The sequence below is a fragment of the Gymnodraco acuticeps genome, unplaced genomic scaffold (assembly GCF_902827175.1).
Source record: "Gymnodraco acuticeps unplaced genomic scaffold, fGymAcu1.1, whole genome shotgun sequence".
Taxonomy (NCBI): domain Eukaryota; kingdom Metazoa; phylum Chordata; class Actinopteri; order Perciformes; family Bathydraconidae; genus Gymnodraco; species Gymnodraco acuticeps.
In genome coordinates, this window is record NW_022992205.1 from 1,988,765 (window position 1) to 2,007,778 (window position 19,014).

Here is a 19,014-nt window from a genome sequence, read left to right on the forward strand (position 1 = left end):
AATATACAAATACTACCAGCATATATTACTTCAGCCATAGACGTCCTTTATTTATTTGCCACAGAGCCCCACAGGTTGACTAAGCTTCATACACCACAGACACATTGAGCCCCACAGGCTGACTTCATATATACGACAGACACATAAGGCGCGTTTCCACTGCAGGCCTCGCTCGGCCTCGCTTGGTTTGGTTAGGCCTTATTAGGCCCGGCTCACTTTAATGCTGCGTTTCCATTACAGTTTAGGAACTGGGGCAGTTACTATAGTAACGCAGTGTAGGCGGAGCCGTGACGTCATCTTCAATGAGAGCCCCAGAAAAACAACACAGCCGTTAGCTCTTAGCACTCAGAGCTCACAGCTCCTCATATCTGTTCAGAAACTAGACAAAAGTTAAACAAGTACAAACCACAGACTGCCTGTGTCATGGTGAATACAGTTGCTGGTTTATTTATGTCTGTATAGGCCGTTGTTGTGAGTGTGGACAGTCGGAGCATATATAACGTTAGCTTAGCCAAGCTACATTTAGAAAACACGCATTTTAAAAGGGTTTTTCGCCTGCCGACTGTCTGCAGACTTGTCAACGCATTAATTCATGGTTTTTACTAACCGGTATCAGTATGTTGTTACTTCGGCATCATTTTGAAACGTGTAATACAATTAAATCACGGTCAAATATGTTCATCATGTTGTAGTTGTAGCCCCCTTGCCAGCGATTCTCTCTCTAGTTTAGCATACTCAGCCCGACTCAGCCTGGTTGTTCCTGGCCCTAGAACCACCATTTAGTCGGGCCAGAAAAAAGGTGAAAAAGTAGCCCCGGGCCAAAACTAGGCCAAGTGGAAACGCAACCAAAAACGGGCCTCGCACGGCTCGGCACGCTTAAAGCGAGCTACCCGCTGCAGTGGAAACGCGCCAATAGAGACCGACATTACTTGTTCACAAATCGACTTAGGTGGTGTGCCACAGCATCCTCCTTCGATGGTTTTACCAGGCCTTTATGCGCACCAAGTGTCCTTTTCTCCTTCTCTGCATCTGTATGACGGTGTTCTGCAAGTTCGGACCTCATGGACGATGCTGATAAACACCTCTCGACTACCCCTACCATGATTTCTCTTCGGAAGTTGTAGCTTTTTGGTGTCTTCATCGCCTTCACCACATATCCTCCAGCAGGCTTCGAGTACTGCAGTTTGAACTGCAGTGCCCCCTTCTTGGTCTGTGCCTGCTCACGGTCGATGTTGGGGTTGTGATCCAATGCAGCGAGGCGTGCCTGAAAGCTCTCCTCTGTGAACTTCTTGCGCTTTGGAACATACTTTGTATACAAAGAATGGATGCTCTCCAGCTCGCCAGTATGGATCCCTTCTGTAACCTGCAATTGAACAGAGTGGGTCATGAATGTCAGCATTATTTAGCATTTTTGTTATTACTTAATTTGTCAGATTGCGAACTATTGGAGTCGAGAGATGCCAGACATGCAATTCTCAAACATCACTATTGAATAATCACCCATGGTTGGTGGATAATTCAAATACTGATATTAATTATGCATGTGTTTGTATTTTTTTTTTTATACATATTTTCAATTTCATATTTTACTGTTTGTTCAGTACAACATCCGTTGAATATATTCTCTTTAGATAAATATACTGCTTTGTGGTGAATTTATAAGGCCAGAATATATAAATGAAGAAGGGCAATTAAGACAATACCTTATCTAGTTTTTTCAACAGTCTCTTGTCCATGACCACTTTCTGTAGAGTGCCAAAGGCCTTGGATGAACGCTCCAACCAAGGTCGGGAACTCCCATCCTCTTCAGAATAAGGCTCGTGTTCACACTTCAGCATCTTCTCTGCCGACAGCCACTCGTGAACATTGATGATATGATGGAGGATGGACGTCCATTTCTCCTTCAGCAGTAACGCGTCACCATCACATGTACACACACAGTACCAAAGATGGTTGGATACCATGCGCACCCATTCCTTCAGCTCGGTATTCCTGCTCTGCAGCATCCGCTTCTTCACACCTTTCACAATGTGCCACAAGTCAAACTCATGCTTGATGGTCTTGTGGTCCTCACGTAGCATCTTCTGCACTGCAGGGTGGCAGTCTGTGGCTAGTATGGAAATTGTCACATTGTGATCCTGAAAAGATATTTACCATACATTTAATTTAATAAAGCCAACATCTTCAATTTCTATCACACGGGTTTGATAGCCACCCCACCCCCCCCCATGTCCAAGTCAAACTTAGAGGGCCAGGCAATTTTCTCATGTAAAATCCCAATTTGGTCAATTGTAGGATTAATTTTTGCAACATGGAACAATTTTGGTGGATTTCTATATTTTCATGTGACAATGTTTGTCTGAAATCATGGCCTCTCTAGCATATCATGTAACAAATTTACATACATTATATATCTTTGGCTATCAGCAGAGATCCCATACATGGGGCGAAGCCTGCGAGCTAGTTCAGGCAGTCAACTCGAGCACTTATGCTGCATTCATACATAACGCCCCTTGCCACTCTACAACCAACCAAAGAGAGTCTCCTTAATATGCCGCTCTATTTAACCTGCCAGATCTCTCTCCATGCATTGCTTGCTGCTGCTATTGCTGCAGCTACCTCTACGTCGCTGCTGCTTGCCTGCTGCCACTGCTGTGTTCACTTGCTATTGCTGCGTTCATGTTGCTGCTGCTGTGTTTCATGTTGCTGCTGCTTGCCTGCCGGTAGTGATGGCGAGATGAAGCCTTATGAAGCTTTGAAACTTTCCAGCCAATTGGTTCGCAAAAGGGTTCATCTCATGAGGCTTCATCATGGGCTTCATTTGAACACAAACCCCCTGTTGGTCAAAGTGTGTAAAACAGGCAGATTGGACATCTCAACAGTGTGCTCCATCTCATACCGAGTTCCCAATGAGTAAAGCCTTAGAATACCTCTAAACAACGAACATTAAATCATATTTTCATGTTAACAATATTGTTTTTATTCCAGTTGAATGATTGTGATTGAAAAGCCTAAGGAGGCTGGTAAACATTGCAAAGAGGGATTTGTATTCCTTACTAATATTCATAAACGTAACCATGTTGTAGCCTGAGAAAGGCTAAACCATATCAAAGAATACATTTATTAACTACATTATCTCATTTAGCTGTAGCTTTTATAAACAACAAAAAATACGTATTGACGAGTCATTGAACCAGGAACCCTGCGAACGTGAGTCAACTGCTTTCCAGCTGAGCCACAGCACACACGCTAAATCTCCCTGAAAACACTGTAACATATTTATTCCTGTATTTATTCATTCATGTTTTTTTTCCTACATTTATTTATGCTTGTATCTATTTATACTTATGACATGTTCCGACCTCTATATAGGTGAGGTTTTGAGCTCTTTTAATTCCATCGTGTCACCAGCGGGCCCGGGTACAGGAGGGGTAATATCGTTCTTATTATACATCCATGGGTATTATGAGCGTCGTGGTTCAACGGTTCAACCGATCTGAATCGCTTCCTGAAGCAGTCACGTGGTATCGACAGGCAGCGAGGCTTCGTTTGTCATCGATGACGTCACTGGCCCAAAACGATACAAGCCTCGATACATGCTTCACAAAAAGCTTCGGGGATTACTCGACACACGCTCCGAAGCCTCGGCGCAATACGTAACATCACTACCTGCCGGTGCTGTCCTTGCAAATGTCTATTGCAATATCCGACTCTGGAACCGAATCATCATACGCAAGAAGCCGTAAGAAATGCCTCATTCCCGAAACACAGGCTAGCTCAGAGCATGGTTCAGACGCCGCTGGAACGAGCCACAGCTCCCGCACGACACACATTCAGGTGTCCCACTCCCTTCCGTCCTCATCTGGAGTAGCTTTTAATATCCTTTGGGCCAGAGGAAGTCCCGAGTTCTATGCCAGCTCCGGTAACAACTCCTCTCTTGTGTGTCAGCTAAGAGTCGTACTGTCTCTCGGTCGGCGGGTATGTAAACAACAAAAGGCAGGAGCAAGCTGACTCCGGCATTCCCTGCCACCCTGTCCTACCTTCTCGAAGTAAAATCAGCGCTTGAAGCCTTTAATTCCACGATATATTCCCGTGAACAAACTCGATTTCCTCTGCCTGCAATGTAAACAAATGTTTCTACTTCCGCGTTCAACCACGTTGTGCCGCTGACGACACCCCCGAGGATTCTGGGAATTGGAGTCCCAGATCCAGTCACAAGTTCTAGCATCCTGCCCCCTGCAGCAGCAATTCCTTGTGCGAACGCAGCATTAGGAATCGCATCTTGGCAGGTATATAATACTATTCTGCATAAGCAATGTTTTATTATGGAAATATTTGGCCTGCAGTAAGTCATATTTGAGGCAATTATACAGAAGTTGTAACCAAACAAATGAGAGCACCACAGACCGTGGAGGCTTTTAAAAAAAGGCCTCAACACCCATCCCTTCAAAAGAGCCTTTGCCTAGACCTTTTTATCACCCTTTTATTTTTTTATTTTTTTTTTTTTTTAATTAATTCTACCGTGTTGTGTAATGTTTATTTATATTGTTTATGCTCACTACTTGTAGCACTTCGGGATTTGAAATCAAATATGAAGTGCTTTATAAATGGAACCCATTATTATTATTATTATTATTATTATTAAGTGTACAAGTATACTACTATAAATGGAAATAAATTAATCATTTCCGGTACGTGAATATGAAGGGAAGCGCGATACATTTTTGACCATCATTTTAGACTTCAATCAGCTGTGACTTCAGGTGTTCATGCCGCCGACATACCCGTTTCAGATCCTCGTAGCAGATATCAAGCAAGAGCGAGAGGAGAAGACCTCCATCCGCGGAAACACGGGTACGTCCGGCCGTCTCGGCATAAGCGAACAAGCCGATCCGGCATCAGAACCGAGTCGAGGCCCCTCGATCAGCTGATCCGTGAACACGGAAGTCGCATTACGCACAAGCCGACCGCGTGCAGGCCCTCTACGCCGCATTCAATCCCTCCCAGGAAATTCAACAAGCAGATAAATGACGTTTATCCGTGTTCACAGCACGTTTAGGCATGATCGCCTCAGTGTCTCATCAAATTCGTATCTCGGCACCCCTTTGGGTTGGGGGAGTCCGGATAAAATAATTATATATTTAAAAATGAATAATATAAAAGAAAGAAAGAATGTACATGGTGCTCCTTCATACTTCCATGCATATAACTGGTGGTGGTGCAAACCGTGCTTGCTTTAATGATCGTACGATCCCCTCTATCTGGTACCTCAATAGCATACCTCAGCTAATGTCTCAGTGCACACTTTTCCGTCAAGCATAAGGAATGGATGCAATATAAACAACTCATGCTCAATGTAGTCTTGCAGCGTATGTCTCTCACAGCAATGAGTCACTCACTCGGCTCACGTTTTAATCATCTGCAGAATACCTTCATTGCATTACATCAGTGTTTCCCACAGATCTGAAATATACTTGGGCGGGTGGTGGCAGCGGGCGGGGGGGGGTGCGCAAAAAAAAAAAAAAAAGTTTTAATTTTGTATTTTCATTTTGTATAATCATTTTGTATAATCATTTTGCGTAAAGATGGCACTCAAGGGCACACTAGTGGTGGTGTTCCTGGCGGGATTTGAACTCACAGCCTTCCGATCTTCAGCCCACCTCACTATCCATTAGATCAGGGGTGCCCAACCTTTTTTTAACCGAGAGCTACTTTTAAAGTTGCCAGTCTGCCGAGATCTACCAGTCCAAATAGAGAAGCGTAGTTACTGACAGCCTACTACCAGGTGAATACACACTTCTACTTGTATAAAACTGACCTTTGTACGATGAATACTTCATAAAATACTGCAGATCCTTTATCTTACCTCTTTCTAATCTACACACATACAAGTATTTTAACTGAAGTTACACAACAGTGTTGTTGATACGGAGTTGGAGTTTATTCACACGTCACATACTACAGTGGGTAATGTTTTCAAGAAACATTGAACAGTGCTGCCACATATGACACAGGGAAAAAAGAAAAGACTCGAACCCTTTCTTTGCCATTATATAAAAATAGTGTTGCTACAAAAGTATAAATGAGGCTTACTAATAAGACAACTCAGATCTGAAGCTACACAGGAATCTGCTGCCAAAGTGCAATAAAAAAGACAAAATTAATAGAATCAAACCCTTTTTTTGTTGCATTTTAGTAGAGTATAAAAATAAATGCCTTTAAAATAGGATGCAAGCAACACTAGTTTCTTAACCTGAATTGATAATAGACTATAATCAATTTAAACAGAACAGATCTTAATGTTTGCATTCTTATACCATTTTGTACAATAATTGTAATGAATAAGTTCAAACAAACAAAAACTTACAGCTGATTAATAACGGTATCTAACTTGAGTTTTTATTATATCAAAAACCTGTTGAAATGCTCCTGTTATTTTTACTGTCCCCCAAAAGCGCATCGGCAGCCTCCAGGAAAGCTTCTTTCATAACTTCGCCGTCTTTGAAAGACTTCATGTGTTTCGCAAGAACGTGCCTGACACGATAAGATGCTATGGTAGCAGCCTTGCTCTTGTTGTTGGGCCTGGTGGAAATGGACTGCTGTGCATTTAGCTGTCCTTTCAGGCCCCTCCCCTTTTGGGAGCGTAGGGCAGAATTAGGAGGGAATTCCGTCTCGTAGCGTTTGTGCACTGTTTTGAAATGCCGCTCCTAAATTACCCTTCTTCGATAAAGCCACGCTCGCATTGCAGATGAGACAGATGGACTTTGAATTGGAATAGATACACAAATAATCATCCTCCCACTCGGAGTGAAAATTATATATTTTGGGCTTTTTTTCCATCCATCTTCTTCCGCGACCCGACCACGGATAAGCGGAAGAAGATGGATGGATGGATGGGCTTTTTTGCTTCTGCCATAATTGCGGTCTTGTGTGTGTGCGGACTGTCACTCCTGTTGACACGGACAACGTCAGCAAAATAGTGCAATAGAGTCTGGCTGCAGACCGCAGCAAGGAGGCGGATCGTATAGGGGCGTTTCCTAAAGGGTTATGAACCCCGCCCCCACGTATTTCTTAAAGGTATATGACGCTCTCTGTTTCTCATTTATTTTAATGCTTTGAATGAATCATAAACGAACTTTGAAAAATAATAATTATAATTAATTTGCATAAAGAATGAAGAGTATACAACCCACAGAGAAGACAAATTCATCAATTGTAGGCATATATTTTTCACTGTTTGTGCAGTGGTAGTAATTATTATTCAAATCAATGAACTACGTTTTATGGAAGATATTGCTGTATATATCATTTAACAACATGAGTAGAGGTTTCTGTACACCTAAAATACTGAAGTTTAAGTTACTGTCCTGATGTGTATCATTCATTTGTTCATGTTGTGTCTGGTGGTAAGATTAATAAAAAAAATAAAAAATATATACAGTAGATACAGAGGAAAGTCTTTATTAAACAAACATTTTATTCTTGGAAGGTGACTCCAGCATCATAGAAACAGTCAATGCTGCAGAATCCTGCCAGCTCATCTTTTCTGATGATGCCATAACTAATGTTACATAATTATAGAAGACACATCCGAAGTGTTATTTTTACATATTGATTAGCAGCCGACATTTACTGAAAGGATGCGTCCGTCTCTCGTCTGGTTCATTACAACTAGTAGTTACAAACTGTTACAGTTACAACCTTAATCAGTACCGCACATCTTATTACTCAATTCAACCAACCAAGCTAGCCATGTTGTCTATCCGAATCCATACCATATTATTTGATTAAGTTACAGTATGTAGGGCAGGCCTACTTATATTTCCAAGATAATACAAGAGTACACTAGCATCATGCTAAGTGCTGGTTAGCATCACAGCATATACGCTAACCTTAGGTCAATTAGATGATCAGCTTTGGTAACACAAATCAGTATTGTTACCGAGTCTGATAATCTATTGACCTATCTAAGCTTAACGTTATTACAACAGTAGAGTAGGCCTGGTTGCAAACGGGACTATAGGCCAACGTGTTTATAGCATCATGCTAAGTTAGCATTTAATACCACAAACATTTTTACCACATACAACTATTATTTACTTTATTAACGCTTAACGAGGTTGGACAGTCGATGTTGTACTTTGATAACGAGACAATTGTGTGTTAAGTAAAATGACATTACAATAGATATAAACATGCATCTCTGGAAAATACTATTACCGCTGTTTCAACTTGTTGTTCGGCCATCGTGAAAGAACGAATGACTTATTCTGCGAGGATTTATAAAAGCAGCTGGAATCCCTTAAATTGCATTACTGTCACCTACAGTATGTATTTCTGCTGAGTGTCATTATTCTATTGGATAATAGAAACGCCCCTATACGATCCGCCCCTATACGATCCGCCCCTATACGATCCGCCTCCTTGCTGCGGTCTGCAGCCAGACCCATCTCAAATAGTGCCCACTGCTCACCAGCCACGCCCCGACACATGGGGTCACGCTGGCCAATCACAAAGCTTTGATGTGTTCAAGTGCATTATTCTGGCACGGGAAGATTATGTTATAGGACATTAACGATAAAACAGAATGTTGTTGTTCTATTTTTAGACACATCTCGCGATCGACTGGGAATCTCCCTGCGATCGACCGGTCGATCGCGATCGACTGGTTGGGCACCCCTGCATTAGATCAATCACTACCCTCTCAAATGGAAATATGTGTTTACATAAATGGTGACCACACTGTTTGAGACCCACTGAGAACTTAAGCTAAGTTAACTATCTAAACACTCAGAGAGTCCTTTACCTCACCTGAGCTGAGGTTATCCCGAGCTTGAATGACACACAGAGACCAATCAAGGGCTTTGATTTATGATCTCTATGACAGTGGCCATGTTGGCAGGCCACATCATGTAGACAGCCAGTCACCCTGTGTGAGGCAGGCCACTTAACGAGGCGAGATCAGAGCAAGGGAGCGAGGGATCATTGTCCACAAGTTAATCGATCGCAGATGGCGTCGTGGTCACGGACGAATACAAAAAAAAAAATACAAAAAAAAATGATAAAAAAAAAAAAAAATGGGTCGCGAAATATACTTGGGCGGCCGTTAATATACCTGGGCGGCCCGCCCAAGTATAGTCTATGTGTGGGAAACCCTGTACATTATTCATTAATCAGCACTTCTCCAGAACGGTTTCATCTAATTGCATCCCTGTCCTGTCATTCTCTGTTTTATAATGATTGCTTATTCTGCCCTTGTGCGTGAAACCACACATATGCCCTATCCGACCTGATATCTGCACCGTACTGGCTAATCAAAAACTGTTAAACTCCTACGGTAAGCTATGCATATAACTGATGGTGGTGGTGTATCACATCCTTCTAAGATAATGTTTTACCACATGCTATGCCTCTCTCACTTATTCCAGCAGACTGCCTGAGCGATAAGAAGTCTTGCAATAGCCAGCAGACTGCCTGAGCATCAGAAATCTTGCAATAGCCAGCAGACTGCCTGAGAGATCAGAAGTCTTGCAATAGCCAGCAGACTGCCTGAGCATCAGAAGTCTTGCAATAGCCAGCAGACTGCCTGAGCATCAGAAGTCTCGCAATAGCAGCAGACTGCCTGAGCATCAGAAATCTTGCAATAGCCAGCAGACTGCCTGAGAGATCAGAAGTCTTGCAATAGCCAGCAGACTGCCTGAGCATCAGAAGTCTTGCAATAGCCAGCAGACTGCCTGAGCATCAGAAGTCTCGCAATAGCCAGCAGACTGCCTGAGCATCAGAAGTCTCGCAATAGCAGCAGACTGCCTGAGCATCAGAAATCTTGCAATAGCAGCAGACTGCCTGAGCATCAGAAATCTTGCAATAGCCAGCAGACTGCCTGAGCATCAGAAGTCTTGCAATAGCCAGCAGACTGCCTGAGCATCATAAGTCTCACAATAGCAGCAGACTGCCTGAGCATCAGAAGTCTTGCAATAGCCAGCAGACTGCCTGAGCATCATAAGTCTCACAATAGCCAGCAGACTGCCTGAGCATCATAAGTCTCACAATAGCCAGCAGACTGCCTGAGCATCATAAGTCTCACAATAGCCAGCAGACTGCCTGAGCATCATAAGTCTCACAATAGCCAGCAGACTGCCTGAGCATCATAAGTCTCACAATAGCCAGCAGACTGCCTGAGCATCATAAGTCTCACAATAGCCAGCAGACTGCCTGAGCATCATAAGTCTCACAATAGCCAGCAGACTGCCTGAGCATCAGAAGTCTCACAATAGCCAGCAGACTGCCTGAGCATCATAAGTCTCACAATAGCCAGCAGACTGCCTGAGCATCAGAAGTCTCACAATAGCCAGCAGACTGCCTGAGCATCAGAAGTCTTTAAATAGCCAGCAGACTGCCGGAGCATCAGAAATCTTGCAATAGCCAGCAGACTGCCTGAGCATCATAAGTCTTGCAATAGCCAGCAGACTGCCTGAGCATCAGAAATCTCGCAATAGCCAGCAGACTGCCTGAGCATCAGAAATCTCGCAATAGCCAGCAGACTGCCTGAGCATCAGAAAGTCTTGCAATAGCCAGCAGACTGCCTGAGCATCAGAAAGTCTCTGCAATAGCAGCAGACTCAGCAGACTGCCTGAGCATCAGAAATCTCGCAATAGCCAGCAGACTGCCTGAGCATCAGAAGTCTTGCAATAGCCAGCAGACTGCCTGAGCATCAGAAATCTCGCAATAGCCAGCAGACTGCCTGAGCATCAGAAGTCTTGCAATAGCCAGCAGACTGCCTGAGCATCAGAAGTCTCACAATAGCCAGCAGACTGCCTGAGCATCAGAAGTCTCACAATAGCCAGCAGACTGCCTGAGCATCAGAAGTCTCACAATAGCCAGCAGACTGCCTGAGCATCAGAAGTCTCGCAATAGCCAGCAGACTGCCTGAGCATCAGAAGTCTCACAATAGCCAGCAGACTGCCTGAGCATCAGAAGTCTTGCAATAGCCAGCAGACTGCCTGGGCATCAGAAGTCTTGCAATAGCCAGCAGACTGCCTGAGCATCAGAAGTCTCACAATAGCCAGCAGACTGCCTGGGCATCAGAAGTCTTGCAATAGCCAGCAGACTGCCTGAGCATCAGAAGTCTTGCAATAGCCAGCAGACTGCCTGAGCATCAGAAGTCTTGCAATAGCCAGCAGACTGCCTGAGCATCAGAAGTCTCACAATAGCCAGCAGACTGCCTGAGAGATCAGAAGTCTTGCAATAGCCAGCAGACTGCCTGCGCATCAGAAGTCTCGCAATAGCCAGCAGACTGCCTGAGCATCAGAAGTCTCGCAATAGCCAGCAGACTGCCTGAGAGATCAGAAGTCTTGCAATAGCCAGCAGACTGCCTGCGCATCAGAAGTCTCGCAATAGCCAGCAGACTGCCTGAGAGATCAGAAGTCTCACAATAGCCAGCAGACTGCCTGAGCCATCAGAAGTCTTGCTCCATGCAATAGTCAGTATCACAGGGAGCGCAGCTCACCCCATCCTATTTTCCTTCTCTCTCCATGAATGTTATGTTCATTCTTTTATAAATGACCTTGCGATGTCTTCAGATCCTAGTTACTTACAGATGCTGCACCTTCTGCTGGTTCGGGGGATTTCACAATGAGTGGTTTGCCCCACCAGCTTACCATGCTCTTCGTTCAACCAAATGACTCTTGATCTACACGTCAAGCCCCTCAAGGATTTCCCATATTCTGCCTCCAACCAAGAGCATGATTTAAAGCATGCAATTCAGCTTGGTACTTTATCTTCTTCTGTCCCAACCTCCTCTGTGTACTTATGCAATATATATAATAGTTGTTCATGCATTAATTGTATTTTCATTCAAATCCTGCAATCTTCAAGTGCTAAGTATTAAGCCACGCTAGAGTTCATTAATTTGCTCCTCAAGGGCCTTAAGAAGGTACGTCCTCCACGCAATGATAAAGACTGCCTCTTAACTTTGCACCCGTGCAAAGGTTAATGTCTAAGTTCAGGCAAAGGGGTTTCACTATACATTGATAAATGTCAGAGGCAGTTGTTACAGCTTTCTATTGGTTTCTCAGGTGGCGAATATACACAGACCTCTCGCCTTTTAATCCTCAGCATAATCTCTCCCTTACTGAATTAACTTTGGAGATCAAATATACACACTGTTTTGAAACATTCAATGTCTGACAGTTCTGTCTGGGGAGTCAAGGAACCCCGAATAATCATTGCTAAAACTAACACTGTTTTCTTTGTCCTTTATCTTCCATGCTGAACTTCTCGCATCATTGCCCTCTGACACATGGGTCGACACCCATGTTTATTCGATGGCTGCAAACCCAACGACGAGGGTTCTCCTCCAAGCTGCGCGATCTCTGCCTAAGCTGCGATCCTGCCCCAGATCGCTATTCCCACTGTTTAAGAATCTGCACAGCCACAACCGCAGCTCTATATCCACCTACCTCAACCCTGAGTATCCTGGGCCGTCGGTCATCTTCTGCCCACCAGCGCTATATCATGCCTCACATGAATGAGATCCTTTCAGCACAAACAACCATGAACTCTTGCACTACTCGATGATGAGTAACGTTCAAAGATGTATATCTGTAGAATTCTGTTATTGCATACCAGGTGGTTGCTGGGTTAGATTATATTTATTTCATTATAGTATATTCCCCTCATAGCTGCATGCTTGGGGGGGAAAGCTCATTGTCGCTGCCTCAAAGACCTAGATACAGCAGTCTTGATAGGTAGTATATTCCCCTCAAAGCCGCGGTGCTGGGGGGGAGGGTCGCCACTGGTCACTTCCAGGCCTACACATAGCAGTCTCTCTAGGTAGTATATTCCCCTCAAAGCCGCGGTGCTGGGGGGGAGGGTCGGCACTGGTCACTTCCAGGCCTACACATAGCAGTCTCTCTAGGTAGTATATTCCCCTCAAAGCCGCGGTGCTGGGGGAGGATGGCTTTCGGAGTGTTCCCGGGCCTTCACATAGCAGTTTCATTAGGTAGGTAGGTAGTATATTCCCCTCAAAGCCGCTGTGCTGGGGGAGGATGGCTTTCGGGGTGTTCCCGGGCCTTCACATAGCAGTCACTAGGTAGTATATTCCCCTTAAAGTCACGGTGCTTAAGGGGGATGGCTTTTCAGGCTGTTCCCGGGCGTTCACATAGCAGTTTCACTAGGTAGTGTATATAGGTAGTATATTCCTCTCCAAGCCGCTGTGCTCGGGGAAGAATCGGCTCTGGGCTATTCCTCAGGCCTACACATAGCAGTCTCACTAAGTAGTATATTCCCCTTAAAGCCGCTGTGCTTAGGGGGAATGGCCACATGGCAGCTCGCCAGGCCCTCTACTTATCAGTCTTACATCACCAGCGTCAGGCTCGGGCTACGCAGTTTTGGGGGATAGTATCTAATCTCCATGCAGTTTTGGGGGTTAGTTATTTGATCATCACTCATCGTGCTATGTATATCTATGGAGTGATGATGCCTGAGCCTAGTCGCCAAACTTAACTATATGCTGCTTCTAATAAACATGTTAAAGAAACACGTGAGTTGTCTGACTGAAATGGGGCGAAGCCTGCGAGCTAGTTCAGGCAGTCAACTCGAGCACTTATGCTGCATTCATACATAACGCCCCTTGCCACTCTACAACCAACCAAACAGAGTCTACTTAATATGCCGCTCTATTTAACCTGCCAGATCTCTCTCCATGCATTGCTTGCTGCTGCTATTGCTGCAGCTACCTCTACGTCGCTGCTGCTTGCCTGCCCCACCACCACCCCAGCTTCCACCCCAGCTTCCACCTGTAGGCTCGGGGGTTAGTTATTTGATCATCACTCATCGTGCTATGTATATCTATGGAGTGATGATGCCCGAGCCTAGTCGCCAAACTTAACTATATGCTGCTTCTAATAAACATGTTAAAGAAACACGTGAGTTGTCTGACTGAAATACAATGGCACAGGCAGACAGCTAGACATCACAACCTTTCTATTCCAAATTGACAATCGTTATTTAAAATTAGACAAAATATTATACAATATATTGTAGCAATACTACATGTACTATTGACCTGTGAAATAAACAAACTAACAATAGAATACCTGTAGTTTGGAAATACATCTTTCAAGTCCAACAGGCTCCAACCAGTAGCTATTTTTGACCTCTGTCACCTTCACTGTCTGCTGGGCAATGATGAGCCTTGAGTTGATATCAAGCATGGTGTACGTTCCAAACGTAGCACAATGACCAGGGCTGTCACATCGCCCATCGCCTGACACAGTGACAACCTGATCGCCAGTTGCTGCCATCACTGCCTCATTGTGCAAGTTCCAGACACTGGTAACTTCCGGCAGCACATACACTCTCTGGATGTTATAGCAGCGTCTTGTCGAGAGTGATTCCAGGCCCAGACACTGGCATATCTCAGAAAATGGGCCATAAGCATTTCCAGTCAGGAAAATCGCGGCTGGCACTAACAGGTTGCAGGACATTGTGCCATTTAAGAGGGGTTGAGAAGTCCACACAAACTCATGGCCATCTATGCAGTCAGTTTTCACTGTCAGTCCAAAGCCTTTGGCTGAACAGTACGGCCTGCTGATCACACATTTTCCGCATCCGGCAAAGTTGCATACACAAAACAGCTTCATCAGTTGTGCATGGGATACCAGATATTTTTTGTCTGACACTGGATCTTCTCCGCCATCCACTGAATGTTCTCCATCATCCTCGCTGTCTTCGCTGTCATTCTGTATAATGTCATCTTCAGTAGGGCTGTAGTCCGACGAAGAAGGCTCAGTCCCTGGAATGCTCTCCCCAGAGCTGGAAGCATCTTCTTCAGGCATTGACACATCAGGTGTTGGACTCGGTGGTGCTTTGGCCATTGCATCTGCAGGTGCCAGTGTGGCGGATCCACCAGCAATGTCCCTGCTGACGCAATATGGATGATCATGACTGAGCAACTGACTGTTGTTGATGTCATCGGTCCCAGTCTGCACACTCACCAAAGTCACAGTTTTACACGGGCATGGTGCCAGTGGTTCCGTCTGTGTGGCCACAGTCACTGACTGCCCACGTTTAATTGTGTGTGCCTCCAGTACCTGGGAATCATCACTTGCATCATCAGCACCTATGCAGGATGTATCTTCTGTCTGACAGGACAACAATCCTGCAGCAGTATGGACAGCTCGTTTGACCTGAAACAAAACAATATAAATATGTTACAGGTTAAGGTGAACTAGAAAAATTCAAAATCATGACTATGATAAGTTGGCCGAAAAAACCCCATCGCCACTATTTACCAATGTGATTATTCCATAATGGTAAAATAAAGAAACTGTTCATAGAAACCTAATAATTAAAAGAACGTGATCGAGCCACCACAGCCCATCAGAGAGCAAACAATCAGCCTGAGCTCCATGGAGATGCCCTATAATTATGTAGACCTATGTGTATCTCGGCCGTTGGAAAAAAAATAGGAAAATACTTGTTTTTGAAGACTATTTAAGCAAACTGTTATTACTCAGAGCAAAATATATTATTTATAAAGGATTGTGTTATTATTAAGCACATGTTCAGAAAATACTCAAGCAGGGCTAGGATGGGCAGTCATTTTGATGAAGTATACTCCTACCAGGTTACCACATGTACCAGTGGTCAGTTGACATATATTTTGTATTATTTTCCAACACCTCATACATCTTGGCAATACCATCCATTGAACACCTAGTCCAGCAATACTAGCCTTTTTAGGGCTGTTTTCGACAGATGAGCGTGTGTATGCCAGTTTAATTAGTTGAGCTATAGAACCATAGCCGCGGGAAGTCATTTTGCTCAGGGGGTGCTGCCAAAAGTGAGGAGGGAGCCGCTTAAAAAAAAAAAAAAAGGCGGTGCCGGGCCCAGCTGTCAGCGATACGAGCCGCATACATTGTTTGTTAAAGGCGAGACACGGCAGGCAAAAACATCGTTTTGCATGCACTGGTCAATTTTTAGATGTTGTACTATTTTGATTCCATAACATGTTTTCTTTAAGGCTTTTGGAAGTAAAACGTACAAAATACACATTTAAGTGTTCATTTTACTATAGTTGGTCTATTTGCGTCTGTATATTTCTCCTAAATTCACCAAAAGTTAGCATTCTAACGTAACATAAAGTACCGCGACCGCTGTTTGCACCATGTCATCGTTGGAAAGCTGAGTCTCTCCTGCACAATGTCATCGGATCCAAATATGGTCATTTCCTTTGTATCAGCAACCAATCGTGAAAGCACAAAGGGGTCTTAAACCAAGAAACGAAATCTCATTGGCTCGTGTCAACTTCTGACAACGTGATTCGTTCAGATGCGTCACGTGATGTGCTAAAACACTTCCTGGTTAGCTTTCCGCTAGAAATTTAAATCTCAAAATGGCAAAGGAACGGCGAAAAAAACGTTCACAGACAAGACAACAACAATTGTCACTTGCACGAAGCAAGGTTATACAAAACACAAATGACCCCGAACATGAAATACCTTCACGGAGTGCGTCGATGCGCAAGCTGTCATCCAAAGAACAGGAGGGTTTAGCTAGCGCCTCACTGCAATCTTTAAAGGTCGTTTCCTCAAAATGAGTTTTTCTCCTACTCTGAGTTCGAAATGTCCACTTCAGTTGCACGTACATACACCAAACCTTCCAGTTATATTCCTATCAATATTATGAAGGCTTTTACAGAAGGGTTTGTTCATAGATCATTCATAGCCTGAATTATATAAGATGTTATACCTAGAAACATGGCGAAAATTGATATTTTAGGGCTGTTGACAGTATTTTCTGATTTATGGAGTGATAAAAAGAGATATCCAAAATCCCTTCTGTAAAAGCCTTAGATGCTAATATGACTACAAAATGAAACGAGCATTTTGAACCTGGCTTTATCCAAAGTTCAGATTTCGGTTCCTGAAATGTGTTAAAATATGCGCAAATGTAATGAGATAATGGCTCATTTGCATATTCAGAAAACTTGTAATATAAGAAACAATTGCCTTATTGTAGGTAATTAACTGGAGAAATTACCCTATTCACCTGGGGTGTCTCGCCTTAACTTTAATAAACCATTATAGACCTTAGCAACAGCTGCACATGCCCACATGCTAACTATGGGTCTTACAAACCTACATAACATTACAAATAGTCAGAAAATATTATTTACAATATTAATAAAACTATGAATTCAATTGTAACTGATTGACAAGGCAAAACACTGCACAGCGGCAGCAGCATTAAAGGAAACATCGTCTTACCTTGTGTTGGGGCTTCACAAAACTCCAAATGTAGCCTGGGGTGGCACTAATGAAGACCCTCATTAGAGCAGATACATCCACATTGTCCAAAATGTTACTATGGACATGCATTAAAGTCAGATGTGTCAGTCTCTTCTGTGTCATATTACTCTAGTTGTAGAGGTGGTGGGCTGAGGAGTAGCTGGTGGTCCACTCTTTTTATTGGGTTGTTTGTTGGAGAAAAAAATCCAAAATCCTTTTTTGCGCCATTCTATAAAGTTGTCACTCTGCAGTGTGTGTGTCGCGTCAATTACGTCACTCTCCCACGACCTATGACCTAGATGACTCGGATTTTATTTATTTGGAAAATAAATTCAAGCCACCTGATGTATACAAATATATACTATGACTATTATATGCTACTGTATACAGCAAATTTTATTTTAAGTAAAATCATAACTATTTTATGTAGTTTAATCATTTTTATTTAGGTGGTCACTCAGTTTTTCAAATGTACACCACTCGCCAACAGGGGGTGCTGCAGCACCCCCAGCACCCCTACTTCCCGCGGCTATGTATAGAACACCCCCAATTCTCCATTGTACGTCATAATAATAGCTACCATTTAGTTTGGACGCGATTGCGTTCATTAATAAGGTCACACTGTGTCAGTAAATACATGTATGAGCTAGTAATCTGGTAGTGCTGCAATATTTACCTCTCTCTCGGCAGCTGAAGCAACTCGTTTGGTGGCTCGAACTTCACGTTTGTTGACACTGTCATTGTCTTGCGCGGCCGACGTGCTGGGACGGTCGGTGTTCCCGACTGCATACGTTGAGAAATCGAATATTGTGGGAACAGATCCTGGCTTCAAATGCGATGTTTTGTATTGAACCAGGTATCCAGACTCATCAAACCTCATTTTGTGGACATAATTGTCATTTTTAAAGTGTTCGCTGCACACACGTGCGTACTGATTCAGCGGCGGATCGGACCGTTTCATGGAAATAACCCATGCTTTGAGCAGCTTCTTATCCGTTAGTGGCAGCCTATGGAAATGTACTTCTTCCTTCTTCGTATAAAATCCATTTGTGCAGCCTGGGGCAATACAATAAACTCCTGACGACGACCGTTTTATTTTAATGTAAACTACTGGTGCATTGCACGCCATGTTGTTTGTTATTGAACTTTGGCCCAGGAAGCCGTACCCACTCAGGGACGTCACTGGGAAAGTCCCGGAGCAATGGAAGCGCCCATGGTCATTAGGCACGTATTTCAAAAAATAAATTCGCGTATCTCGATCGTTTACATTGGAAATAGACTGGATAAATACATTTCCTAATGGGAATATTGTCGCATGGAAAGCAGTTTGAAAAGTGTATCCATTTCCCTTTAATAAATGGATGAGAGAAGAAAAATGACTGTTAAACTTTATTAGTTTAACACTCGGAATAAAGTATTTTATTTAAAAAAAATGTTTTCGTATTTCACATCAACAGGAAGTCCGGTTAACTAAAATGTCCGTGCGGAACAATACCACAACCCATAGATCCGTGGGTGAATAATGTCAATCACCACATTACACACATCCCTTCACATTTAAATTTAAATTTACATTAAAGTATTTCGTGAGGCCTTCTAAAATGTTTTAAAATATAATTAGGGTTGTAGTTGAAGAGTTTGTAAATGATTGATGGCAACAAAAGTCCTACATTATTCAATTAAAATAAAGAAGTAAAACCAATAAGTGTGGCTTGATATTGAG

General features: G+C 43.4%; 1 protein-coding gene across 1 annotated transcript; it reads right to left on the reverse strand.

Moving 5' to 3' along the window:
- Window positions 1-818: 818 nt before the first annotated feature.
- Window positions 819-18,632, reverse strand: LOC117539423. The gene is made up of 4 exons (XM_034205604.1): window positions 17,968-18,632; window positions 14,097-15,188; window positions 1,704-2,138; window positions 819-1,363 (listed from the first exon to the last, which is right to left on the reverse strand). Exons 1-4 carry the CDS (start codon window positions 18,418-18,420, stop codon window positions 926-928), a joined length of 2,418 nt encoding a protein of 805 aa, XP_034061495.1. The 5' UTR covers window positions 18,421-18,632; the 3' UTR covers window positions 819-925.
- Window positions 18,633-19,014: the final 382 nt, after the last annotated feature.

Coding starts and splice junctions, on each gene's coding strand:
- LOC117539423 (XM_034205604.1), bottom strand. CDS start 18,420: ATGGCGTGCAATGCACCAGTAGTTTACATTAAAATAAAACGGTCGTCG. Junction 15,189..17,967: donor CTTCAGCTGCCGAGAGAGAG/GTAAATATTGCA, acceptor GTTTTGTTTCAG/GTCAAACGAGCTGTCCATAC. Junction 2,139..14,096: donor GATGTATTTCCAAACTACAG/GTATTCTATTGT, acceptor ATATCTTTTCAG/GATCACAATGTGACAATTTC.